The sequence below is a fragment of the Periophthalmus magnuspinnatus genome, chromosome 3, assembly GCF_009829125.3.
Source record: "Periophthalmus magnuspinnatus isolate fPerMag1 chromosome 3, fPerMag1.2.pri, whole genome shotgun sequence".
Classification (NCBI taxonomy): Eukaryota; Metazoa; Chordata; class Actinopteri; order Gobiiformes; family Gobiidae; genus Periophthalmus; species Periophthalmus magnuspinnatus.
In genome coordinates this window covers 33,915,047-33,935,911 of record NC_047128.1, presented here as the reverse complement: position 1 = coordinate 33,935,911, position 20,865 = coordinate 33,915,047, and the positions used below count along the sequence as shown (strand labels likewise).

The 20,865-nt window shown below is 39.4% G+C and overlaps 3 protein-coding genes across 10 annotated transcripts in view; 2 read left to right on the top strand and 1 right to left on the bottom strand.

Moving 5' to 3' along the window:
- The first annotated feature begins 401 nt into the window (after positions 1 to 401).
- caprin1a (cell cycle associated protein 1a) lies at positions 402 to 6,770 on the top strand. Of its 3 annotated transcripts, none has more exons than XM_033985581.2 (17): positions 409 to 589; positions 2,320 to 2,454; positions 2,533 to 2,595; positions 3,411 to 3,497; positions 3,577 to 3,818; positions 3,897 to 3,979; positions 4,050 to 4,193; positions 4,264 to 4,316; positions 4,402 to 4,479; positions 4,552 to 4,710; positions 4,812 to 4,908; positions 4,980 to 5,041; positions 5,277 to 5,381; positions 5,522 to 5,678; positions 5,779 to 5,961; positions 6,056 to 6,162; positions 6,246 to 6,770. In XM_033985581.2, exons 2-17 carry the CDS (start codon positions 2,320 to 2,322, stop codon positions 6,321 to 6,323), a joined length of 1,833 nt encoding a protein of 610 aa, XP_033841472.1. In that variant the 5' UTR covers positions 409 to 589; the 3' UTR covers positions 6,324 to 6,770. The 3 variants fall into 3 exon arrangements, with proteins under 3 accessions (XP_033841479.1, XP_033841472.1, XP_055086408.1); XM_055230433.1 differs by having other exon boundaries at positions 439 to 589; positions 4,267 to 4,316; XM_033985588.2 differs by lacking the exon at positions 5,277 to 5,381 and having other exon boundaries at positions 402 to 589.
- An 896-nt stretch (positions 6,771 to 7,666) lies between these two features.
- On the bottom strand, positions 7,667 to 11,391 carry nucb2a (nucleobindin 2a). Of its 2 annotated transcripts, none has more exons than XM_033985608.2 (13): positions 11,281 to 11,391; positions 10,867 to 10,998; positions 9,818 to 9,925; positions 9,606 to 9,738; positions 9,432 to 9,535; positions 9,165 to 9,350; positions 8,991 to 9,081; positions 8,843 to 8,901; positions 8,680 to 8,772; positions 8,472 to 8,561; positions 8,213 to 8,383; positions 8,032 to 8,086; positions 7,667 to 7,940 (listed from the first exon to the last, which is right to left on the bottom strand). In XM_033985608.2, exons 1-13 carry the CDS (start codon positions 11,302 to 11,304, stop codon positions 7,738 to 7,740), a joined length of 1,449 nt encoding a protein of 482 aa, XP_033841499.1. In that variant the 5' UTR covers positions 11,305 to 11,391; the 3' UTR covers positions 7,667 to 7,737. The 2 variants fall into 2 exon arrangements, with proteins under 2 accessions (XP_033841499.1, XP_033841490.1); XM_033985599.2 differs by having other exon boundaries at positions 8,026 to 8,086; positions 11,281 to 11,368.
- Positions 11,392 to 13,508: 2,117 nt separating this feature from the next.
- The window catches only part of plekha7b (pleckstrin homology domain containing, family A member 7b), a 57,776-nt gene continuing 50,419 nt past the window's right edge, over positions 13,509 to 20,865 (top strand). For 2 of the 5 annotated variants that reach the window (XM_055231217.1, XM_033985538.2), the window contains exons 1-3: positions 13,510 to 13,849; positions 13,958 to 14,034; positions 14,148 to 14,205. In XM_055231217.1, coding sequence (XP_055087192.1) covers positions 13,767 to 13,849; positions 13,958 to 14,034; positions 14,148 to 14,205 — 218 coding nt within the window. In that variant the 5' untranslated portion in view covers positions 13,510 to 13,766. Of the gene's footprint in view, positions 13,850 to 13,957; positions 14,035 to 14,147; positions 14,206 to 20,865 lie in introns of all 5 variants that reach the window. The other 3 variants (XM_033985555.2, XM_033985547.2, XM_033985505.2) reach the window with 2 other exon arrangements.

Here is a 20,865-nt window from a genome sequence, read left to right as displayed (position 1 = left end):
AAAGCGCCAGGGCCCTGCAGACTGAGAGCAGAGCCTCCAGGAGAAGGGCACTTTGGCTGATGTACTTACATATATATGATGTACATATTACACTGGACATATGCATAGAGTTCTGCATCAACATTCATGGCGTAAAAGCTACACCAATTACATTTGCAACAAATGCCTAAATCCTAATGGCAGTCGCGTCCCTTTAAAAACTTACACTGATTAAACAGCGCACACGCGCCACCTGCTGGTCAGGCCTGTTCATGGCGGGCAGTGCCTCAAAGACACGTTCAGTCACACGTTCCGTTTGTGGCATGTTTGCTGCTACTGCTCTGTCTCTCACTGATATTGACTATTTACTCAAAATGCCTAAATAAATGTCACTTTAATGATGAGTTGAATAATGTTCAGGCAGTGTCCGGGGCAGCACAGGGTCCTTGTAGCCACCGTTAGCTGCTAATCAGAACAGAGCGGTACAAACAGCCCTGGCGACACACCGAGCATCACCAAAAACACCACCCCGAGGAGAAAGAAACACACCTCCAGACCATCAACGTCCAATCTGTTTAAGAGAAGCTCTTTGAAGACAAAGAGTATAAAGGTAGGAGACTCTTTCTGCTCCTAGACGAAAGTTCAAATGTTTTTCTTACACAACAACTGGACAATGCGATCTGTGGAAACGTCCAGACTCGGACAGTTTGGACTCTTCAGAGGCTTTAACCTTTTACTCTGTGCCATTTTCAAAACATCAGATGTTTATTTGTGCCAACATTAGGGCAGTTGACATCAGGTTTTATGACAGTGAGAGTGTTGTCTTCAGTCTGTGGTTAGCCCCTCGGCTAACAATGGGACAGAGAGATTAGGACAAGGGCTGGAGAAGGGCTAATAGGCTAGCACTAGACTACAGCACTAGACTACAGCACTAGACTACAGCACTAGACTACAGCACTAGACTACAGCAGTACAATACAACAGTACACTACAGCAGTACACTACAGCACTACATGTAATACAGCAGTACACTACAGCACTACAATACAGCACTAGACTACAGCAGTACATCTAATACAGCAGTGCATCTAATGCAGCAGTACATCTAATACAGCACTAGACTACAGCAATACACTACAGCAGTACATCTAATACAGCACTGCATGACAGCACTGCATGACAGCACTGCATGACAGCACTGCATGACAGCAGTACACTACAGCAGTACACTACAGCACTAGACTACAACAGTACATCTAATACAGCAGTGCATCTAACACAGCAGTACATCTAATACAGCAGTACACTACATCACTACACTACAGCACTAGACTACAGCAGTACATGTAATACAGCAGTACACTACAGCAGTACACTACAGCAGTACATCTAATACAGCACTAGACTACAGCCGTACATCTAATGCAGCAGTACACTACAGCACTACATTACAGTATTACACTACAGCAGTACACTACAGCACTAGACTACAGCAGTACACTACAGCACTAGACTACATCAGTACACTACATCAGTACACTACATCAGTACACTACAGCAGTAGACTACAACACTAGACTACAGCACTAGACTACAGCAGTACACTACAGCACTAGACTACAGCAGTACACTACAGCAGTACACTACAGCAGTACACTACAGCAGTACACTACAGCAGTACACTACAGCACTAGACTACAGCAGTACACTACAGCACTAGACTACAGCAGTACACTACAGCACTAGACTACAGCAGTACACTACAGCAGTACACTACAGCGCTAGACTACAGCAATAAACTACAGCAGTACACTACAGCAATGGACTACAGCGCTAGACTACAGCAATAAACTACAACACTACACTACAGCATTACATCTAATACAGCAGTACACTACAACACTACATTACAGTATTACACTACAGCATTATACTACAGCATTACATCTAACACAGCATTACAATACAGCATTACATTTGACACATTACATTACAGCATCATGAGAACCTGCTATAGAGCTATCCCCAAAAAATCAGAAATCCGCTGAGGCTTTCTCAGACTGGTCAATAAGAGATGTGTTTAGCATATTACATGCATACTACCCAAGTTTGGTCATTTTGCTTTTACCAAGCAAAAAAAAAAAAAAAAAAAATAATAATAATAATACAAATTTGGTGCAAACCCAGATGGTTGTTAATAATTGCTTGAAAATACTCACTAGAGAATTAAACTATTATCACAGAGGGTTCAGAGCAGTGTTGCACCATTCCATAAATGCAGAAAAAAGATGGAGAGATTTAGTATACGGGCGAATCTGGGGAATTGTTTTCATTTTACAGATGCCTTCAGCAACAGTTGGCAATAATGCTGTTCAGTGTGCCACTCCTGACCTGGGAAATGGAAGTCACTCTGAGACCATGAAGCAGGTTCTTGGAGTAATTGACAAGAAGGTTCGCAACATGGAAAAGAAAAAGGTAATCTATTCTTTGCCATATTACTTTAATTGTATAACATATTATTATAATATAACTGTGTTATTGTTGTACTTGCAGTCTAAATTGGATGACTACCAGGCCAAGAAGAACAAGGGGGAAAAACTAAATCAAGACCAGCTGGTAAATGCATTTTTTTTTCTTAAATATCTGCACATTTTGATATATTTTAATAACTTCAGATGGATACCTAAGCATGTTATTCAGAGTTATGACTGAGAGATAGTCAGTTAATGTGGATGGTAAATTAGTTTCTGTTTGGCAGTAAATTTGGAGCATTTAAAAAAAAAACAAAAAAAAACAAACAAGGTTTTGTTTATTAGTTGCACTTTTGCACAAAATCTGAAATTGTTTTTTTTTCTTCGATATGTTACTTAAACATATTACCTACTTCAAAGATATTTTTTCACATTATGTCTTTACTGTGTGGTCAGGCATTAGACTCCCCTCACAATTTAGTAACCATTTTTTAGATGGGAGTTTACTGCAATTTTGGGAGGCCTGTAGTCTAGGAGTTGACATGAGAAGGATGTACTACAAAGTGGTCAGCAATGATCTTTCAACCGGTTTTGCTGCCAAAATAACCTGCCAGAAGATCAGAGGAGTGGACAAGCTCCTAGTATTACCAATTTAATGTGTGATTTATACTTCTGACATGTTTCCAAACCTGCCGTACCTTAAAAACGATTCAATACTGGCTCAATAAAAAGTCAACATAAATCATTTTGCTGACCTCAAACACCCCTAAAATTGAAATGATGGTGGAATTTTGTAGACTTAGAAGTTTAGCTAAATATTTGAGTTAAGCTTTCAATTCTTGTGTTTTTTGTGCAGTGTTTAATTAAGTGTAGATCTGTATGCATGCACAAATGTTTTACAAACAAACATAGAAAAATAAGACTCAATAGTAATCATATTTTTTACTGTCCTTCCTGAAGGAGGCCTTGTCAAAGTACCAAGAGGTCTTAAACAATCTTGAGTTTGCTCGTGAATTGCAAAAAAGCTTCATATCATTGGGCCAAGAAGTAAGTTAATGTTTTAATCAATATCTCAAAATGGACCATTAAAAAGTGGTAGTGTTAAATTCTTACTGTGACGGTGCAGGTTCAAAAGGCAGTAAAAAAAACTGCCAGGAGGGAACAGCTGCTGCGAGAGGAAGCGGAGCAGCGGCGGCTAAAGGCTGTTCTGGAACTGCAATTTGTGCTGGACCAGTTGGGCGATGAAACCGTCCGGAGAGACCTGAAACAGCCTGATGCATCTGGCTCTCCATTATTCACCGAGGCTGATCTCGCTTTGTTTGATGGATTTTACAAAATGGTGGGACCTGAAAGGAGCCATGATATCAGGTATAGAAATATGCCACTTCTCTAATGTAAAACACAGTTTTAAAATTATATTTGGGTAATAATATTAATGTCTTGCAGGCTGAGTGAACAATATGAAGAAGCCTCACAACACTGGTGGGATCTACTTGAAGGCAGAGACAAGGCAGTGGCAGGGACAACCTGTAGGTAATATTTTCATGGGCTATCAGAACAATATGCTACTGATTTTAAGAAAGATTCTTTTCATTTTAGATAAATTCTTGAAGGAATCTCTTGAAAAGATATTGGCAAGCGGTTACTTTGACAGAGCACAAAGCCATCATAATGGCACATGTGAAGAGGCAGACAAACCGGAGCAGATGGTGGAAGTTGAGGCCAAAGAAGACTCATTACCAGGTGACTATTTTTGTTGTTTTGCTATTGACTTAGTAAAGACACATTTTGATGTATATCGTATATGTTTTAGAAGCAACAGTTACAGAAAAATATACAGAACCTATTCAAGTGGAAACAACTGAGGTAATGTATTTTTTCTTGCCTATTGTGAAAACAAATCTAAAATAAAAATCTAAAATATTTCTTACTTTTACTCTTTTGTTTATAGTTTGTGAACAGGCAGTTTAATTCTGAAGCTGCCTACAGTAGCACAGAGAAAGTGGAAGAATGGGCAATGGAAGCTCAGGTAAAATGTGCTGTGAGCACTCAGTAATCATTCGGCTGTGTATAAGCTTCAGTTTGTTCTTTTGTTGAATAGATGGTGAACTCATTACAGTGTCAATCCCCCGCTCCTGCTCCTGAGCCAACAGTTACTGTGAACCCTCTCACCCCATGTCCTCCTCCTGACCCTGTGGTCCGAAAGCAGGCAGTCCAGGACCTAATGGCCCAAATGCAAGGAACGTACAACTTTATGCAGGTGATGTTGAAAGTGTGGTTTATTGTTGTATGTTATTAAATCACACAAGAGCCAAACCAAACTCAAAGCCTTAATCTAAAAAAATATTTGACTTGCCGTAGGATTCCATTTTGGAGTTTGATGGACAGGCCCTGGACCCTGCTATTGTTTCTGCGCAGCCGATGAAGTCTGCGCAGACTGTGGACTTGCAGCAAATGGGTACCAGTAATAACTTTTGTTATTCCCCAAGTTGTTAATCAAAATTAATGAGTCTCATTTATGTTAAACAGCACACTCAGAATCCAGAGTTTCTCAGACATGTGCAATGACTGGCCCTCAGGAACCTTCACAAGTGAGTTTTAACTAATACAGACATACATGTATTTAATCAGTTTCAGATGTTGTTAATAAATGGGCTTAGTAGCGTCACCTGCTCCAAGTAATTCTTAAGCCTGTGACTAAAATAACTTCCATACCATAAGAAAATTTGTAATTAGTGCAAATATATACACTACACATGCCTTCCCTTTCCTGTTTATTCTGCCTTTATCCTTGCCCAGGCCTCACTGTCTCTTTCCTCTGAGCAGCCCTCTATCCCATGTTCCCTGTCCTCTGCCTTTCCACCTGTCTCCAAACCTACCCACACTGGTGGCATCAATGTCAACGCAGCTCCTTTTCAGTCAGTGCAAGCGGTATGCTTTGTATTTGAATATATCTCTCACTCCTGTGCTGTTAGCTTCTTAACTTTATCAGTTCACTGGCTACGGTCTGGCCAAAATACAGTGTTTGATGTGCTCATGCTGTATATATACTTTAAGATTTTTTCATGTAGGTATTTAATATGAGTGCTCCAGTCCCCCCTGCCAGGGAGAGTCCAGTGGAGGCTTTGAAACAGGCCAGTCAGTTTCCAGGTGGCTACACACAAAGCTTTAGCCAGCAGGAAAACAAAGTGGACCAGTCTGAAATTCCACAACAAACATTACAGGCAGGTAAGCCATTGACCAGCATGGATATTCTTAATAATATGACACAATAATATATGTGTATGAAATGTGAAGAATAGCTATTAAATCTCCTTTCGCTCTGTAGCTGTTGGTGGATTTCAGCCTCAAGACCAAGTTTTGTCTTCTGTGGGACATGAAGAACCCTCGGGAGGTGCTGGGTTTGGCCAGTCTGCCCAGTTTTACAATGGCAGGAGTGCGCCCAGAGGTGGCCCCCGCAACGGACGGGGTATGATGAACGGCTACAGAGGATCCGCCAATGGTTTCAGAGGTAAAGGAATTTGGTGACAGAGAGACATGCGTGTTTCTCATTTCTGGTTCTGGAAAAGCACTAAATCATAACTGTCTTTGCATATCTTTGTCAGGCGGATATGAAAACTACCGACCGCCTTTCACAAATGCTCCAAATAGTAATTATGGGCAGACACAATTCACTGCATCTCGAGACCTCTCAAACAGTAGCTACCAGAGGGTAAGGCTCTTCTTTATAAATGCATTTCTTTGTGACATATAAGATTTTTAATTGTTGATCCTGCTGTTTTTTTTTTTTTATAGGAGCAAGGCTTCAAAAGGGGAGCTGCCCAAGGACCTCGCAGTCTGCCTCGAGGGAACGCACAAGCAATGCGATCTTAAAAGCTCTTAAGTACAGGAGTCATGCCACGTTAAACATTCAGGATCTTTTGAATGTTTTACTCTAGCTTACTTTTATAACATTTTGTTTTAAACCCCTCGTCCACTCATCAGAGTCAGCCTGCTTTGGTCTTTTTAGGTCAATTTTAACACAGTATGCTGAATTTCACAAGTAGAAGCAAGTATGTATCTGTTATATAATAACATAATAGCTTTTCCTGTAAACTTGAAAGATTTCATTAATTTATTTTTTGTACAAAATAAAAGCAAAAAATACCCTGCCAATTTACATTAAGATTATCTTCTACTTTGTTCTTTTCCCTTTTGTTCTTAGAAATTTAATGGAGCAATTTTTTATCTTTTTTTAATCTGTCATATGGCTCTTACACCGTCAACTTTGTACACTGTCATTGGTTGAGACTGTTTCAATAAAGTTGTGCTATATTATTAGTCTTTGTAGGACTTTTATTGCATCAAAGATAACGAAATTGGACTACATGACTTTCAAAGAACATTTATTTAATCCAGCAGCAAGCTATCAGAAAAGACCAAAGGTGCAATTTTTGCAAATTAAAATACATTTTCAAAGGGGCATGTTAATAAAAAAATTTCTGTAAAATTTTGTTGAGATTTTAAATTAAAAAAACTGAACCATGATCAAATGTGATCGAAGTAAATCACACACATTTGTGCATGAACAAAAAATATATAAACTTAAAGCCTCTAGAACCAAGCTAATAAACCCAACCATTATCTACATGTTTTACATCAAACCTTTGTGGTGTTGAGCACACCACTTTACAGTACGCTGAACCTACTGCATCATTGCAGAATTAGGGCAAATCTAAGTTGCACTTCATTTTGACAACATCTGAATGTACTTATGACAACCAAAATATGTGAAGTATATGTGGTTTTGCCAATAAAAGATGATTAAATCATTGTAGATAAACATCACTCTGCCTCACTCTTGCAGATGAAAAACTGACTCCATCCAAAACAGGTCTAAAAATAGCTTATCTTGTTATTTAACCTTTACGTGCTACGTCATTCAAGATCATTCAACCATAAGAACCGAGGGAGTCTCCTTCCTTATGCCTAGGAACTTTAGCTGTATTTGGGGTGTCCAGACATCCTAAATGACACTTCTCTCATTAGGTTGAGACTGAAAAAATGTAAACAGCAAAATATCAGAAAATGCCCTGTAATGCAACTGCATTCGTTCTAATCGTTTCATATTTTATTCCCTCCGATTTGCAGTCCAACAATTCTTCAACGGGTAATTTTGCTGCTGCAAGAGTCCACCATTGTTCAAAAGAACAGGTTAAAAAGGCATTGTAATGTGGAAAGATTGTCCCTTTGTCACACAGGAGCAGAAGTGGGGCAAGGGTCCCAGCCTCAGATTTTAAACAAAGTGCTATAACACATTATTCTGGTCTGGTGGGGTTTCCTGGTGTCCTGGAGGCAGATCATTTGTTTGGGGCACAACATGCAAAGCCGCGTCCTGGTTTGGCAGTTGAGCCTCAGCTGCAACTGGTGCGACCTGAGCCACAGGTTGGTGCTCCTCAGGTTGGACTTGGTGCACTGGATTTTCAGGTACTGGAATAGCATTACCTTCAACTGCGCCCACAGTAGTGCAATGTTATAAAACTCATACAAAAAAAATCAAGCAGCAATTTATTGTTTCTTATGAAATAGAAAGTACACTTACCCTCTGGAGGTGGTTCTATTTTCTGTGATTTAAGGCGCTCCATGTGCTCAACAGCCTGAAAAACAATAACCCAATGTTTGACTTTGTATTTGCATTTTATCAAGATTTGACTGGAATGCATCATACGTCCTGAAACATTCATCATAATGCATTGAATTCAGTTTTCAGACATGCTGGTTACCTGTTGAAGTTCTTGTTTCTGAGCATTGAGTTGCTCTTGCTGTCTCTCCAGTTCATCTCTCTGTTTCTGGAGATCATCTGCCTTCTGGTTCAGGTCCTTTTCCTGTTGAGCCAAATGTTCCTCAAACTCTCTCATTTCTTCATCTGTGTAAGCTTGATTCTGCTCCAGCGTCTGGACAGTACAAAATATCACTATCAACATGTACAGTTTGTTTATGGTCAAAAGGTCAAATTACAATTATTGATAAATGGTGCATCACCTCCCAACTGTCTGGTTCAAGAAATTCTTTTTTCTTTGTAGCAACCAGGAACTCATCTAATGAGACAAGTCTGTCTTTGTCTGTATCCACCTGTGTAAAAAAAATAAATATTTAGATAAAAACAGGGTCAACTAATATCAAAAAACAAAAAGCAACATATAGTATATGAAATACAGCACCAGTGTTGTCTCATGTATTTCAAATATACCTCATTCATAACATGCTCTCTCATTCGTAACCTCTCCTCTTCCATTTCCACCATATCATCCTCTTCATTTGCAGGGTCATATATTTTTTCCAGCTGAAATGACAAGGAAATAATATAGAAATCTATTTTAAATAAGGCTATTATTTCTGATGTGCATTAATACCTCCTTGGTGAACAATGCCTCCAGCTCTTGCTCGTCAAAGAAGCTATCACCGTTGGTGTCTGCATTGTGACGAAAACATTTATTTTATTATCATAACCATGTTCTTGTAAATATCACAAATGTTTATTATGTAATCATAAAAGGTTACCGTGAATGTTGAAAAAGGTCTTTGGGTCAAAATCATCTGGATCCAGACCATCTGCTTCCTCCCAGACTTCCTTCAATTGATTTTGACTGCCCTGCAATTCAAGCACATCACAATGAAATAACCTAATCTAATGTGGCATTATTATTATTATTACTAGTGCCATTTTTGCCTTACAGGATGATTGACTTTGGGGTGGTCTGCATGCTTTTTCTTCATCTCTTCATAGTGCTCCTCCTCTTTTTTTCTGTCCTCCTCATTGAGTGTCTTCAGATGCTCTCGTCGCTCATGCTCTTTCATCATTTCATACTTCTTGAACTCCTCGTGTCTTTCTTTGTCATAGTTCTCCAGATCTTTAGTAGCCTTTAATGACAAGATGAATCATCAATCAAAGAAATTAAATATTAAAATCATGCTTTCAAACATAATGGACTGTGCATTTACCGATTTGATGAGGCGGTCCAAATCTTCTACTTCAAATGTATGTGGGTTCATGTGATTTAAGTGCTCAAACTGCTTTAAAAGAGCTTGGTGATCCACAGCTATGTCTTTTTTAAAATAGTTCAGTTAGACAGAAGCTGTAATCATTGAGTCATGCCTTTAAGAAGAAACACTTACCATTTCCTCCTTCAATATCCTGTTTTGCTTTGATAAGTGTGCGCAGTCTGTTCACCTCTTGTCTTTTCAGTTCATCTAGTTTTGTTCTGACATTATGGCTGACAAAATCCAACTCTTTAGCGAGTTTACCTTGCTAACAAAGTAGTGACAAAGAATCAGTCAAAACCATGGAAAATATTACACAGCAAATCATAATGTCACAAACTACTTACTTTAATGTCTTCCATGTCTGTGTTATGAAGTTTTTCTCTAAAATGTTGATCCTTTTCTAAGAAATCAATTACTTCTCTGAGATAACGATCATAATGGAGCCCAGTGTCCTAAAAATCAGATTTACATTTCTGATTAGATTATGATAACTCCAAGATAAATAATAAATCATATCTAATAAACATGTATATCACTTAAAATAGATAGACAATTGACAAACAGATGTCAAGCAGACCTGAGAATAATTAGATAATATACACACAAGCTCTGACAAAAACAAAAACTGTAATGTCAATTAGAAACAGCTGTTGACTTGACAGATGCCTTGAGGGTAAGTGTTAGTTTATGTACTGTCAAAATGTCAATAATTAAACAACAGCACAGACGATCCAATCTGTGCTCTTCTTCTCTTCTCTGGTCTAAGCTCATCATTCTTTTAATGGATACTATGAACCATCTCGCACTCTGAGGACTTCAGGGACCGGCCTCCTGCTGGCGCCCAGAGTCAGGGCTAAACCAGGGCTAAACCAGGGCTAAACCAGGGCTAAACCAGGGCTAAACCAGGGCTAAACATGGTGAATCAGCGTTTCAGTTTTAAGCAGCTAAAACCTGTAACATTCTTCCTGAAGATGTGAGACAGGCCTCAACTTTGACAATGTTTAAATCCAGGCTCAACCGGTTAATTCTAGCTGTGCGTAAGACTGGAAGGGTTTTATTCTACACTATTCTCTTTTTATGTTAATTTAATGAGGATTATTTGTGATCATTTATGTTTGGTTTGTTGTATTGAGATTTTAATGTGTTTCTTATTCTGTAAAGCACTTTGAATTGTGCTATACAAATAAACTTGCCTTGCCCTGACAGACGAGTGTAAGTGTTAGTTTGTGCACTGTCAAACAAGTCTGTTCTGTTCTGTCCAATCTGCGCTTTTCTTCTCTTCTCTGGTCTAAGCTCAGATCATTGTATTATTGCAATGTATTTGTACACAGAGTTGAGCAATAACAGGTCTGTAGACACTGGACAGACAGCTGACCTTAAATTCTGTACCCACCACACTGGCTGGAGGTGTTTCTACTTGTTCTGGCTCCTTCACTTTGGTTTTGTCTATGCTTATGGGCACAGCTTCCACACACATCAACTGTAGCAGCATCACAACCCAGCTGATGGTAAAGGCCCAACACATCTGGAACAAATATGGGAAATAAACACACAAATATACAAATCTGGTGGGATACACGCTGTAAATAGCCTGTTTATATTTGATATTGCTCATGTGTCTTGGTGTCAGCTCGGATTGAGTAATTAGCTAATAATAACCACGAAGCATCCCGTTACTGATTAGCTACACGAGCCAAACGCGCTACAGAGACCACGTAAACACTGACGTATCTCATTAGAATAAAAGCTTAACATTACATTTCAGATAAGACACGTTTGTACAAATAACTGTCACTTGTTTACTCACTTTTATCTGATTCCTGGACCCCATCTCTTCCCTCTTATGCCGCTACGTCTGTCAGTGGTGGAGCCAGCGGCTAACCTAATACGCTAGCTAGCACGTTAGGCTGTTCCGGGTAAAGCTCGATTCTGATTGGTCCGTGAAATCCCCCGTCCAATAGGAAGCCGTTAGGTTGCACTGCATCTTACGTGGCGGCATGACGACGGCGAAGATGGGCGTTTGTGTTGCTTCATGAAATCAATAGCAGTAAATTGAGAAATAGATTTGGCAGATGGCGTAGGATCGATAAGAAAACAGTAGATAAATGAGGTTTTGTTTGGGAAAATAAGAATATATGACAAGATAGCTCGGCACGGCCCATGATAAACTATGATTATCAACACCAGATCAAGATATTGAGCTGTAAAATGCATTTTCTTCTACCAATTAATGTATTATCGACACATTAGACATCTTTTTAACGTCTTTCAGGAGCAAGGCTGCTACAACATGTACCTGGTAAGTAGTAAAAGGTGTTGGTCAAATTATAGTCCACCTGAACTGTGCTGCTGAGCTGTTTAACCACAACCCAACAATTATCTAGACTTTTGAAAATGTACTTTTGATTTATGATGACACCCTGTCACCAGCAGAGGGGGATGTTGTGAAGTTGTTAATAAAAATAATCCAATTGCCCTAAAGTTAATGCAATTTAACAGTTTGGTAATAAAAATGGTTCATTGTCCAATCCCAAATTGAGCCCACACTTTTAGATTTACATAGATTTATTAAACATGGTCTGATTTAATAATAACAAAAATATAGGCCTAATAACAGAAAGTAGAGTCTACAATTATAGGGTTTCTTTATTCAAAAAGTTGCACACAAATTGGTTGTCTACTTAATGCAAAAATCTCCAAAGTGAGACATAAAGACAAGTGCAGGAGTGATTTAGTTCAGTTGGGCTATGACTAATATAAGACTGCTGGCATGAACAGCAGGGTAATAGGCAGGTGAACTGAAAGGTGATTCATCATCTGGACTGAAATGGATCTATTAAAAACAGAAATTAAACAGCGGCGTCATCAATCAGCATTTCCAAGTAGATCTGAACTATACAATTATAACAATCATAACAATCTCCTTCCTGCTCTACTAATAACATCCTCTCTCTTCAAGTTCAATTTAGGGTTTTAAATTCGGACTACATTATAACACACTTCCATCTCCAGGAAACATACCAAATTATTTTTGTCTTTATCAACACCTTTAGTGAAGTGTGAATCAGCAGCCAGGTTCTTGAGGAGGAGACAATAACATTGAGTCACCTTGCTGCATTGTGAGCCAGTGGCAGAGGCAGTGATCAGCAGCAGCACACACTGCAGAGCTGCACTGGGCTGTGCATCAGCATGTGTAAATTAGTATGGATAAGTGGCTGTGTGAAAGATGTTATATAATAAATCATAGCACAGGAAAATAAGAATAATTGGATGACCGGGTCTCTCGAGGTGTTACTGCTGTACGCGCACTGAGTGAACAGAATGCAGGTTTGTTAGGTCTGATTGAGTCTGACGCACTCAGAGCTGCTGGAATGAAGTGTTAAAGCAAATCAGGGTCTTTACAAAGGTCTTTACTCTTACTTAAGCACACAGTTAAGGCTCACATTTCAAAAGCTCTGCATTATGTCTTTCACAGTCAGATCTCCATCTGTGTTCACATTTACTTGGTTTAGAATCAGAATTATAAATGTTTCTCTCATAACTTTTTCCCCCAGAACAAATTCCAATATAATTTCACCACCTGGATGTGTGAACTTTCCCCAAATTGGGATTATTATTAAACACTGATGGTGGATGTTCAGGAATGTCTTTCTTGCACTCCACTGTAGTATATTTATGTAAACCACTAAACTAATAGTAGAACATGCCTGTGAAATTAAGGCAATTACTGTCCTAGATATTCAGTTATGTCATAATGAATTATTATGATTATAGTAACCTGAAAAGATAATAATAATCTACAATGTTTGTGCAGCCAGCTTTGAACATTTAAACTGCCCAGTGACCCATTCCTCACCATGTGCCTCATATGTGCAGGATACTGGAAAGACACACCCATTTATTTGTTTCAGATAAACCTTTTGTCAAGTTTGACTGAACCTTTTCAAGTTTGTGCGCGTGCGTAATGACAAACTAACTTGAGCGCATTAACTCCAAACACCTCTGTGGATGACACCTCGCACTTTGGCTGCACTCTGCGCTGTTCCGCAGTACACTTCACTGATTATTCCGGGTCTAGTTTATCATAAACCAGACGCTGCGTTATCCTCGGAGCACAGGTCAGCAGCTCCAAACAGAGGCGCGGAGGAGGAAGTCTGTCTGGAGTGTTTTTGGGCTTCAGTCCTCGTCCCCTTTAAAACTATGCAGCCCTAGCGGTGGTTTTATGATGTGAACTCCCAGGACAAGTCTGTGGAGAGGGAGAGGGGGACAAACCGAGCCCGGAGACGAGAAATCATGGCGGCACCTCTCGGACGGGACGCCTTACCTGAACACTGGTCGTATGGAGTTTGCAGGGACGGCCGGGTTTTCTTCATAAAGTAAGCTCGTTGTAACTAAGTATAACTGAATGTCTTTGGGGCAATGGCGCAGAAATTCATCGGTTTTGTTGTTTTATTAGCGTTCAGTAACAGGTGTCTTTCTTGTAGTGATAAAACTCATTCTACTACTTGGCTCCATCCGCGCACTGGTGAACCTGTAAATTCTGGGCACATGATTCGTTCAGGTACGGCGCAAACTTGTGTCAGTGATTTGCTTGTTGGACACATCCGAGGACGTTTTTTGCTGCAGCATTTTGCGCTGGCGAGTCGCTGAGTGTGTTTTTGTTGCTGTTTGTAGATCTACCACGAGGATGGGAAGAGGGATTCACCGACGAGGGAGCCAGCTTCTTCATCAAGTGAGTGGCATGCGCATTGTGGCACAGTTAGACCGTGTAAAATGTAATCCGGGTGTTAGATAATCCTGCTCAAGTGCGTAAAATAGTCGGTTTACGCGTAGTACTGTACAGTCGTGAGGGCAGCTGGTATCCACACCTCAGCACAAGTGGATCCAAAGCCCCGTTCAACTATGTAAACTGGCAAATGGCACGCAACATATTGATTTACGCACGGGGGTCCCATTGGATAGGTGAAAGCAATTATCTGCCCGCGTTGCAACGGCGAAGGTGGCAGTGCCTGGCAGGATAGAAAGCTATTAAAATTCCCCTCACATCGCCCATGCAGGACCTCTACTCTCTCCATTAGGAAGGTGTACTGCCCGTGCGCGCCTGTATGTGTGTGTATATGTGTGTGTGTGTGTACATGTGTGCCACTAATACTGTAAAGGTTGTAGGAGAAGGGTGTGACTGTGGTGACAGTGATGCACGACATGATTGTGTTATTGAAGCAGAGAGGACACAATTACCAAAGTCAAAAATGAAGTGTGTGCGTTTGGCTCCATCAGACAGCTGGAATAATGTAAAACACCAAGTCTGTGTTACATTCTGTGTGCCATGTCTGAGCGTATGAGTCACACACTACACATTCATGGTAGTATTATATCGTTCTGGCGTTGATTTAGTGGTTGCTGCTTTAATATTTCAGTGAATTTGTGAATTTGGCATAGACTTTATTTCTTTTTTGTTTAACTTTTGTGTTAGTACACTGCAGAATTCAAACTTTTCAAGCATTTTCAGCTCTTAGGATGCTTTATCACATTTAAAACATGCACTTTTTTATTTATCTGCTGTTGTTTTTTTTAATACCATGTGTCATTGTCTCAGCATAGTTTAGTTCTGATGTTTGGTCCTTTTCAGTGATGATATAACTTTATTATTTTGCACATTGCCAACTCAAACCAGTGATGCACCACATGTTTCCTGCTCAGGGCTGTCATTCTATTGATTGAAGCAGACATGACAGTTACCTACATTTGACATGTCTTTTAGTCCCTGCTTCTTCTGTCAGTTCCTTTAATGATCTTATTTTATCAATTTAAACAATCCTGCAATCATTACTACTTGTATTCCTCTATAATTTCTATATTTCTTGTGTGATATCAACCGCTAACTGCTAATATTTTCATCTGTAGACTGTCAGTGTCATTCTCACTAATCTGTATCATTAGGATATGCTTCGAGCTAACAGCCTTTAATCATAAATTACTTTAGAACACAAGGCAGATACATATTTTTGCTGTGATCGTTGTATCTCAGTGGATCATTCATTTAAGCTTATTAGGTTTTGCTCTTCACAGTATCTTAGTGGCACAGCTCTATTAGTTACACCCTTTCCTATCGACAGAAGACTGCAGCATTTTCAGCCGCACAGTGTCTGGCTTGAAAACCGTACTCAACTTTGTAGTAAATGAAATCTGCGTCTTTGTCTAATATCCCGTGCACTTGTTTATCTTAGCCTAAATTAGTCCAGTCTGAACATTTTGAAAGCCTCATAAACTGCGTTGGCTCACAAATTTGTTGCTGCAAAGACATATATTGTGAGTTGAATAAAATAGTCTTTGTGTTTTGGGGCATCTACTTAGTGTTTTTTTGTTTTGTGCAGGAGAGGAAGACAATACCGCCCTGAAGTTGTGTGATATATAGGCCTTAAATGTCAGGGATCCTAAATAACTCAACTATTTGCAGCTTGTTTGGCATGGTGAAAGGATCTTACACCCCCCCTCCCCTCTTTCTTCATTGTATTTTGTGTGTTCATTTGTTAGAGTTAGGTTAGGGACAGGAACGGTGACAAATATGTACCCATTAGAGGTGGGCTGGCTCTGTGTTATTTCTGTTCTAGTAATTTTAATAGCTAGAAATCAAATGCCAAATCCATCTCATTGCTTAAACACCCCATTAAAACCCTTATGTTCGCAGTTAGGATACATTTACGCAGTTATTGTCGGAAATTGCGTATTAAAACTGTACTTACTGTGAGCATGACCTTCACACTACAGGAGGTTTTAGGGATGAGTCCGTGTATCATTCTGTGGTGATGGCGGAACATCATTTTCACTTTGTAATGGAGTTTGTCTTCTAATGTTTATTCCATCCATAACATAATTATATCTTGTATACATCTGGCGAGTGTGCAGGGTCATTACTCAAAACAAGTTTAATAGAGAAGTTATCGATCTTAAAAAGTTACCCTGAAGATTTGACGTGATCTTTGTTACATATGTTTTGTAAAACTCCTAATTGTCCTTTTAACATAAGTATCAGGGTTATATATTTGTTTTAAAAGGCACAAAACACCATAGACCGTCTAACCAAGGACTCATTAGCAAAGCAATTAATCAAAGTCAAAGCATTTGCGTCCAGTTTTACCTTATACATGAAACGCATTCAGATCACAACGTTGTTCAAGTTCATTTTGTGTGAGTAGAAAGCAGGAGGCCTTGTAGCGGGGTGCTTGTTTTGCTTGTAGTTTAAGCCCTGCATTTTCGCGGCAGGTCATTGATATGAGCCAGTGCTTCTCAATAAAGTGGTGAGCTGTCCAAGAGCGTGGCACTGAGGCTGGGCCGAAGTCCACATGGTGCTGCCGTGACAACGCCGGGCTGATTTGGTTGAGTGTTAACGATGGAATTTGGTCTTGATGGAGCACAAAGGGATTATTGTTCAGGCAGTGGTACAACTCACATTTATTTAACCTCACTGCAACCTGACATATCTCTGCACCACTGTACTTTTTCCTGGCAGAAGAGTTTCAGCTTTGTATTAAGGCTGGACGAAAAATATTCAACTTCACCATAAAAATATCAGGAAATAAAATGACCTTGTTGCAATTATGATAGCGGAATATAAATGATAAGTGTCTTAGTAAATCAGTCATTTTTTATGACCAAAATATAATCCTAGCATATCCATTTGCTTTTATTATATCTGTCCTCCCTTTTAAAACTATATTACTTAATCCAAGTCATTATAAAATACTAAAAAGAATGTTCTGTCACATTGTTATGACAAAATGAATGACATGTGAAAATACACGTATGTTTTTATATATATGTTTATGTCCTCATTTGTATTTTACATTAGAATTATGAGGTTATTTCAGTTTTTTTATTGTAAATATCAGAACCTGCAGCTCACACAGCCATCCACCATACAGGAGCCATACACGAGCACTTGTGAGCCAGTGTTGCATAGATTATTCCCATGTTGAAGCTTGGAAACCTGAGTTCTGAGTAGTTTTTTATATTGGACTCCGTGCCAGACCACTACCGTAGGAAAAGTGCAATTCTATAGCTCCCTGAGGAAAGGAGTGACCCCATTGAGCTACAAAGGTATCCTGTTGAGGACACCGTTCACATTGTTGAATCGGATCACAACGCTGCTGGGCACTTCATCAGTAAGTTTCTAATATGTCCTGGAACTAGAGCAGTTTTTAAAAATATGGTGAGGAATTATATGAATGCACCACCAAGAAATGACATTATTCAAGCCCATTTTTATCTTTTTGCATTTGGTACTATTGATACATTTGCTGAATCAATTAGTAAAGATCTGCAGTGGAAAATCTGTATCAAAAGTTCTTAGTGATATGTTAAGACGCTTTTATACTTTCTTAATATTCTAAAGGTCCATTATGTCACTTTACTGGTGGAGTATGGAGCTTGCTTGACGAGTTAAATGTCAGATCTGTGGAGAACACATACATATTTATTGCACATTTAATGCACATTCATTCATCTGTAAACAAATAAACACATAATATACGAGTTTAATGCCATACTGTGCAATATTCCAGGCTAAACCATAACATCTTCATAGAGAGCAGCAGGTAGTGAACCCACCAGCAGAAAAGTTACATTGTGCAGTGCAGCGTTAAAGTTTTCTTGTTTAATCAGCCGTGACGTACATTACTGGGCCGTGACATTGCAGTGACATTCATCTCACTCACTGTTTTGATTGTTTTGCTAAAATCTTTAACTTTGAGCTCCTACTTTCCCCCCCATGGGCAGCCCGTTGGCGTACACAGGAAGACTGAAAGGAAGCAACCCATCAGCACTTTTCAAAACGTCCCAAAGTTTAGCAGGTCACAGAAGTTTGAAGCCAACATATTTTCAGTTATATCTTATCCTGTTGTGATGTGACCTGTGTTTGGAGGTGTATAAATGATGCCACGTTTACTCTGAGCTGAAACGAGCTGTGCTTTATATCAGTCTCTAGAATTATGACGTACGAAACAGGGAAAGGAGCAGATTAAAAACACGAGGTTGAATACAAATCAGCTTTTCTCACCAGACAACACAGGTGAAAATCAACACCTGACACCGATTGTGCGTGTGAGCTGAAGTGAGAGTGACAGTAACACGGCTCCTTTGCACATTATCTGTCGATCTAAAGCACTCGTGTGGAGTTTTACGCTCTTACGCTGTCCAGATGTCAGTGCAAGTGCATTTGTAACTTCATGGATGTCGTTAAAACCATAGATTCTGTACATGATTATGCTCATCAAAGGCAATCGCTTGTCACAGATGGTTCTCTTAATAAGATCCCGCTACACTGTGAGCACATGTGTGTAAATATTAATGGATTTCTTATCAGTGAAGGCATCTGCTTGTGTCTCAGTGGAGGTGTGCTGTAGATTGTATTGGTCTTTATCGTATTGTCGAAACACGCTGTCACAACCTGTCAACCGCTGACCTTCAAGCTAAAAATAAATGATCTCAAATGGTCCTGTCAGTCTTTATAGGAAAACAATCCTATGCATGCTCATCCTGTGCTACAAACAAAGAGGCACTACAGTTACTATGTACACTACAGATTTTTAAAAACATACTCTTATGATAAAGTAATTGCACAACTAAAGGCTGAAGGTGAATCAAAGGTCACTTCTCTTGGCGTTGCAGTTAAATTAATGTTGTAATTACTTCAGTTTCATAAATATATACATAAACAATCTTCCTAAAGCATACAGTGTTAAAATATCTTACATCTGAACAGAAACAGTTTTAGTTTCAAAAGCGCAGTGAGAGATGTTTTAACATTCTTATCATTGTCCTGTCGTGTTGTGTCTGTCTCCAGTGAAAATCATTTCCTCTCATGACACAAGAGTGTTTCCTATTAATCTAAATGACATAAACACAACACATGACCCGACCTTGAAACATTCATCTTTGATATTGAATAAACAGTAAAAAAAACAACAACAAAAAAAACAGATAAAATGTGTGAGTACATAGTAAATAAGCCCACAGTTTATTAAAATTATTGAGAAATTATAATACAAAACTGGAAATATTAGTAGGTAAAACTAATAAATGAACTAATAAAAACAATTTAATAATGGGTTAATAATTTATATGTGTCGAACAATATGTAGCAGGAATCCACTGGAAACTCTTCTTTGAAATATTAATAATAAACCAAATTTTAATTTTCACATAACTATATCGGGACGGAATGACAATCTATTTCCCCTGTGTGACACTAGGACTATTGTCATTAACACTAAATATTTGTCTTTGTGTTTTTGGCAAACTTTAGGCATATCTTAGCTGTAAATAAGCCTCACCATTGTAACAATAGAGACGGGACCATATTGCTTGGGCCCACAAATGGAGTTGGAGGTTAAAGCATCCAACTGAATAAAGAGCATGAATACAAAGAGATGTTTGAAAGTCTGGTACAGTGGGTGTCTGTTTTGTAGTGAAGAATCCGCCTTGTTCAGAAGCACAATATCTGTCCCAAAAGATCTGTAATGAATACATTAGGCAGAGGCCTGAGGTGGCTGCTCTGATGATATACATACCCTGAATGAGCTGCTCAGTCTCCAGACCGTCGGCACAGGTGGATCAGTCCGAGTTGGAGCAGGAGGAACAGGACAGGGGAGATGCCAGAGGCGCAATGGGGACGTGCTGCTGCAGCTGCCTGCCTCTTGGACAAAACACTAACTCCGACCAATATGAGAAACAGGAGCCACAAACCAGTCATTTTGAGAAGGAGGAGAGGCAGGAAGAGACCAGGTAAATTATATCAACAAACTACTATTTTAACCCAAGTGCCCATTATGCAGCTTCTGGAACAGGTAGGTTTCTTGTGAGAAAGCTGTGCAGGTAAAAACTTTGTCTTAGTTCATGCGGCTCAAGGAAAAACCTGTGCACCTGAGCCGGTGCAGTGCCTCTTGGGGGAGAAAGGAGTTGGTCCACCTCCCCCTGATTGAATTCAGATGGCATTTTTTTCCTGCCGCATTCTGTCAAATCCTGAGTGTGACTGGGGCCGCTGCAGAGTAAAGCAGGTCTCGCTGTTCCCTCTCTCCAGATGGGCGAGGACTGATTACTTCGTCGCTTCAGAGGTGGAAGATGGATGGTATTTGAAAAGAGGACGGTTTTTACTGAGTCTGTATGAGCAAACAAGTTCAATTATATGTTCATACTCAGTACATTTAGTCTCAGCACGGTTTTGTTTAGCCTTTTCTAAATATAGAACGAACAATAATGGACTTTTCGATGTTGTGATGGCTGTAAAATGCCGTCTTAAAAGTCACACCGGTGTCCCATTTTCAAAGATTGTGTGAAGTAGTTGCATCTATGTTCAACAAGTTATGTTTGACCAAATGTACTCGATTACTTTTTG